The 6,475-nt window shown below is 42.4% G+C and overlaps 1 protein-coding gene across 1 annotated transcript; it reads left to right on the forward strand.

Moving 5' to 3' along the window:
- The first annotated feature begins 2,680 nt into the window (after positions 1 to 2,680).
- On the forward strand, positions 2,681 to 6,391 carry si:dkey-182i3.11 (insulin-like growth factor-binding protein complex acid labile subunit). The gene is made up of 3 exons (XM_034115869.1): positions 2,681 to 2,777; positions 3,246 to 3,472; positions 4,281 to 6,391. Exons 2-3 carry the CDS (start codon positions 3,257 to 3,259, stop codon positions 6,012 to 6,014), a joined length of 1,950 nt encoding a protein of 649 aa, XP_033971760.1. The 5' UTR covers positions 2,681 to 2,777; positions 3,246 to 3,256; the 3' UTR covers positions 6,015 to 6,391.
- The last annotated feature ends 84 nt before the right edge of the window (positions 6,392 to 6,475 follow it).

The following is a 6,475-nucleotide window of genomic DNA, read 5'->3' on the forward strand; positions in this document are numbered from 1 at the left end:
TACCAATAGCACAAATGACAAAACATGCATTCTATTATCATATTGATTTATTAGCAATTTAAAAAATCAGAGTGGGGGTTTTCAATTCCGCCAAGCCCATATATTTGATTATCTTTTGCTTATTGTAATAAATAAAATTCTACATGCACGGATGGCCACATCTTGGAAACAATGTGTATTTATGAAACCAAGTAAAACAAATTCTATGCAGAGGACAGTCTAATATATCTTTCTGTCCCTGTTTACTTTTGCAAATTTCCACATGGCTCACCCTCCCTCTCACTTTCATAACAGATGGAGAGAGAAGAGCCCTTTAAAGTTACTATATTTGTGACTTGTATATTTTTCACGACTAAATCCCAAGTGATAATCTTACCTGGACCGATCGGGACCTGTTGGAGCGGACCCAGGGCCTCATCCTTCCCCTAGTTCCCAGTGATGGATTAGACCTTGAGTGACCTGGACCCCCAGCAGCCTGAGATGCTGATACCGGAACAAGCAGGTGAGCCACAGAGCGTCAGATTCACTGTCAGCCTCAGAGAACTCAGGCAGAAAGAGAGCGGAGAGCAGAGAGCTGCTGCTGAGATGGCAAAATAATCGATGCTGGAAAGAACAACCGGAGCAGCAGTCCATATTTCCATGGATTGCAGAGCCTGTTCTGAACACTGTGTTACAGAGAACAGCAGCATCATTATCACCACTGCCCGGTCAGCTGAGTATAAACCTATTAGAGGGAAAAAACACAACATGTGGAATTGTCAATACATCTAATGGGCTATGGAAAGAGGGAGGAGGGGTGAGTCGGTTTCTGTTGCTTTCTACATTTGTATTTGTGGAGGAAATTTCTGAAGCAATTGGAAACAGGAGCTTTGATGGCAAACACTGACGGTTTATTTGGAGCTTCGGCCGGAGAATTCACAAGACATGTCACGGGCCACGATCTGACCACACGGTTGAGATGCCACAATCAATTCTGAAGAACTCTACCCCAGACCCGTGTATTTAGCTAGTTCTGAGAGAATAATCAACATTGTGCATAACAAGATAGAATCATAACACCTCTATCAGCTGACGCCAACAGGCAGGAACAGGGAGACAAAGCACTGAGAGCACAGCAGCCAAGGTAACAGGTGCGTGTGCTCAGTCAGGACAGTATGAACTGATACACTGGGTCAAAGTTATGGGCCTTGGGAAATATTTCCCCAACAGTATGTGTGTGTGTGTGTGTGTGTGTGTGTGTGTGTGTGTGTGTGTGTGTGTGTGTGTGTGTGTGTGTGTGTGTGTGTGTGTGTGTGTGTGTGTGTGTGTGTGTGTGTGTGTGTGTGTGTGTGTAGTTAGTGATTTGTGCTGATCTGAGCACGTCAGCAGGGATTGATCCAACAATGTCTCATGTTGACCCCAATCACATCAACAAAAAAACACACATATTTGTGTACTTTAATACCCACTTCCTACCAACACAGGTCCTCACATTGTTGACATTATGTATTCCCCAGCTTTTTGAGTGTAAGCATCACAACTACACACTTCACCACCACCCTAACACAACAGTAGCCTAACTTTTACACTAAAGCCAGTAATTGACCCTTAAACCACCTGTTAAAGAAGTGATGATCTCAATTTCCAACACCACTTGTATAAAATAATGTATGGAAGAAAATACCGGCAAAAAGAAACTGATAAACGCTGATTGCATTATTTATGACTTATGTGTATTATCTTGTTATATTTTTCTGAGTATTTTGTGTGTTCATCTGCCACATGAAAATGTACAGGCACAGGCACAGGCACAGGCACAGGTACAGGCACAGGCACAGGCACAGGCACAGGCACAGGCACAGGCACAGGCACAGGTACAGGCACAGGCACAGGCACAGGCACAGGTACAGGTACAGGTACAGGCACAGGCACAGGCACAGGTACAAGTACAGGCACAGGCACAGGCACAGGCACAGGCACAGGCACAGGCACAGGCACAGGTACAGGTACAGGCACAGGTACAGGCACAGGCACAGGCACAGGCACAGGCACAGGCACAGGCACAGGCACAGGCACAGGTACAGGCACAGGCACAGGCACAGGCACAGGCACAGGCACAGGTACAGGTACAGGCACAGGTAAATGTAGGTTACAGGAAAAGGTGGCTGGAAAGCAGACATAACAACAATTTAAAGTCTGGGAGGGGATGAGAGGAAAGGGCCCTGTGATATTCTGCAGGGCTGATGAGAGGAAGTGGGAACAGGTGAGGATGTGGATGAGAGGATCTGGTGAAAGAAACCGTCTGAGGCCCTCTGCTGGATGGATGGAGTATGGCACTGAAGGCCCCTTGGGAAGACATTACATTACATTACACTACATATCATTTAGCTGAAGCTTTTATCCAAAGCGACTTACAATAAGTGCAAAAACCATAAAGAATCAAACTCCGAACAACAAGGAAAGTGCAGATATATTCACTTCAAGCAAGATCATACCATAGTAAGTAGACTTTTATTGATAAAATAAATATGTAGAATGTAGTTCTCTTCTTGTTGCTATTGAGGACCAGCCTACTCTTGATCTTTCCGGAAGAAGCCTTCTATTGACAGACTGTCTGATGTGGTTTGTCAGTGTGCAACGTGAAGTGACATGTGTGTTTTGTCGCTCTTCTCAGAAAGGTCCTTTCATAAGCACACCTTCCTCTGCTACGGATAAACCATTCTTACACAGTGACAGGATCATTTAGTACGACAGTATATCTGCAACAAAACACTACAAGCTCTGCCTTCTCATCAGTGGTGAGTTTTGATTCAAGTACAATTACAATTGTATAACAAAGCAAGAGTAGTGCTTAGAAACGTATTTACTGAATAGAGCTTTCATAATTTTGATCAGGGTGATTCATTTCAAAGCAAATGATGATGGTTAAAGGAATACAACAAACAACAATGTAAAACACAATCTATTCATCAAATATATTGTAGCAGAGATTACTCCTGGAGATCCAGAAAAACATATATTGGTATAATTTACCTAAAAACCAGTAATAGCAATATACTTTATTAATTAAGCTCTTTTTAGGTCAAAGACGCTTTACAAAATAAAATAAAAGTGAAAATAAAATCAAGCTCACAGAAACAATAACACAGAGACACAACATTAATAACACATTAAAAGTCAGTCTAAGTACCAAGATGTAATCATTGTTTGGGTTTATAAACAGAGTTGTAAAGTTTTAACTCTCCATGTTTTACATTTGGTTTCAGCCTGAGCCACCATGCTGGCAGCCATGACGCTGGCCTCTCTGAGCCTCTGGGTGTTGGCGTCTGACCTCTGCCCCCCTGTCTGCCAATGTCTCCACAACCTGACCACCATCATGTGTCAGGACATAGGCCTGCACCAGATACCTGAGCTGCCAGAGAGCACAGAGAAGCTGTACGTCTCCTACAACAACATACAGGAAATACCCAGACATGGGCTGGAGGAGCTGCAGGTACGAAACACAGAGCAGCCTGAAAGTGTACTTTGTGGTTTTTGGTTTTGAAAATAACTTTCCCATGTCTTCATGTGTCTGTACAGTAGTGATAACCTGTAGCAAGACTTGATGAATAAAACCTTTATTGAAGAACCATACTGGTGGTTTAACATGAACAAGTATAGCTAACATCAAGTAACTTAAGCAGACAATATTTCTGAACTTATTATTGGACATTAATTCAACTGTAAGTTAATGTTTTCCATGCTTTCAAGAGATAGTCGAACATTTTAAGAAATTCATTTTCTTGCCCCTGGTTAGATGAACATATACTTTCATATTGTATGTGTACGTTTAATATGAAGCTACAAACAGCAGGGCTTAGCTTAGCACAAAGCCTGGGAGCTAAGATATGTTTCCTGGGGCTGTCCAACAGAAACAAAATCTGCTTATGGACACACCAAAAATGCACTTATTAACACGCAAAATCTACTTTATTAAATTAGTAAAATCTCCAAAGTGTTAAACCAACAGTTTGTTGCCTGACTATTTCTGGGATGGTACAGGTTGCCAGAAAGCCAACAGAGACTACAGGAAATGTTCCTGACATGAAATACTCTGGCTCATAACCCCCAGTAACCCAGGACATATTTTTATAAACAAAATATGCAATAACTAAAATGTACCTTTTAATTTTTCTATTGTGATGTATCATCCTACATAACAAAAAAATACAAGTTTATTTTATATGATAAATATATAAACATGTATTTTAAATGAAACATAAAAACTCACGAGTCTTCTCTTCTTCCTGGATATTATGTAGGTCCTGGATCTGACTATGAATCAGATGGAGTCCTTCCTATTCCTAAACCCAGTTTGGCCCAACATGACCAAGCTCTCTAAGCTCTTCCTACCCAACAATAACCTGTGGCTTCTGAACTCGGATCAGTTCCTAAATTGCCCCGTTCTTACCTTACTTGACCTGAGTCGGAACAAGATCGGACATATACCGACCGGATTCCTCCTTGGATTAGCTCAACTAGAGACGCTGGATATGAAATTCAACCAGATTCAAAAGTTACAGGTTGGGGTATTGGAAGGTGCCTTCAACCTAACTGACCTCAACCTAAGCCATAATAATGTATCCAACTTAGAGCAAGGTGTGTTCAAAAACTCTGCTGTGTTAGAAAAGCTTGATCTGTCCAGTAACAGAATCACAAGTATTGGTGAGGGCACATTTAGAGGAGCGACAGGTCTCCAACACCTGGACCTGAGTGGCAACATGCTGACCTCTCTGTCTGAGGGATCGCTGAGAGGCCTGACCATGCTGAGTGAGCTGGACCTCAGTCGCAACCTCATAGATTCTCTGCCCTCAAAAGTCTTCAATGACCTGATAGGCCTTGAGATACTTGATTTGTATGGTAACAGACTGACATCTCTTCCTCTTGACATATTCAGTAACCTGAAAAACCTCAAAGAACTGCAGCTGGAGAGCAATCAGATCTCTGCCATTCCAGATGGGGTATTTCATTCGTTGTCCAGACTCAAAGAGTTACAGCTTTCAAAGAACTGCATCCTGGAGCTCCACCCTGCTCTGTTCAAGAAGCTCAAATCACTGCAGAACCTGGACTTGGACAACAACGCCCTGAGGCACCTTCCCAAAGGCCTTTTCCACAAGACGAGGGTCATCAAGGAGATACACCTCGATGACAACCACATCAGGTCCATACATCACTCAGTCTTCCACGGTTTAAGAAGACTACATTTACTGAAGCTCTCTCGCAACCATCTCACCTCTCTACACCCAGACCAGTTCAGAGACCTTATCAGTTTAAAAGAGTTACATCTAGATGCCAACCACATTGGAGACTTTCCTACAAGCCTGTTCATGAATCTAACAAACCTTATAACTCTGGATCTGGACAATAACAGTATCTCAGAGCTTTCTCCTGATGACTTTGTAGGGTTGACATGCCTTAAAGAGCTCGGGTTGAGCTTCAATCAGCTCCATGACATCCCGTATAACACCTTCTATCCCCTCCACCTTCTCCGCAAGCTTCAGCTAAAGAACAACAGCCTGGAGAGTTTACACCTTCAGCTCTTCGCCCGACTTTCGAAACTAACAGAACTCAACTTGGATGGAAACAAGCTGGATCGCCTGCAGCCTGATGTATTTCAAGGACTTACAAACCTCCAGAGATTGAGTTTGAAGTCCAACCAGCTCAGCGCAATGGAGAATGGGACTTTGGGGCCTTTGGGAAACCTAAGCTCTGTTCATCTGTCAGGTAACCTGTGGGACTGCACCTGTGCACATGTTCTCTACATCAGCCGCTGGGTCAACATGCACAGCGATAAGCTTGGAGACCAGCCCCTTTGCTTCTTCTCCTCTTCTTCCTCACCATTAACTATTGATACACCTCTTTCTCAGGCAGCTCAGTCTCCCCAGCTGTTACAAGATCAATGCATTACAAGAGCTGCAAGTGGCTCATCACTGTCATTTCCTCTAGAAATGCTGAAGCTGTTCACAATCTCTCTCCTAGCTCTCAGCACACCGTGACATCCTCTGTGGTGGTGTTGCGTTCTCTAACTCTTCTGCCCGCTCTCGCTTTTCATGTCTGCTCTTTGTTCTCAATATACTGTAGTGGTGCAAATCAAATGGCCATTGTGCACTGGATTCATTATGCAAAAGTTCAATATTAACATAGATCTTGCAAAAATGTTAACTTAATGATTTCATTGACAATAAAATGTAGAGCTAAGGAATATAATGTGTATATAAGTATGTATTATTTGGTAGTCTAAATAAATCGTACAGCTTACATTTTAAAGTAAAGCCTCAACATAAATTAGCATCTGATTTGCATCAGCTCTGGGTTTTAATCATGGTGGCATTAAGATTTTGATTGAAGGTTTTTAAAGTTGTAACTGTAAACCAGTCAAAAATAGACCTTTAAGAGACTTTTAAGCATTTAAAAGTTCTCCAATGCATTATTAAAGCAATACAAGAAAAAGCTCAAA

Source organism: Trematomus bernacchii, unplaced genomic scaffold (assembly GCF_902827165.1).
Source record: "Trematomus bernacchii unplaced genomic scaffold, fTreBer1.1, whole genome shotgun sequence".
Lineage (NCBI taxonomy): Eukaryota > Metazoa > Chordata > Actinopteri > Perciformes > Nototheniidae > Trematomus > Trematomus bernacchii.

Bases quoted from the DNA above. Each gene is read 5' to 3' on its own strand.
- si:dkey-182i3.11 (XM_034115869.1), top strand. From the start codon at position 3,257: ATGCTGGCAGCCATGACGCTGGCCTCTCTGAGCCTCTGGGTGTTGGCG. The intron at 3,473-4,280 runs GTACGAAACACA...GATATTATGTAG, and splicing joins ATGGGCTGGAGGAGCTGCAG to GTCCTGGATCTGACTATGAA.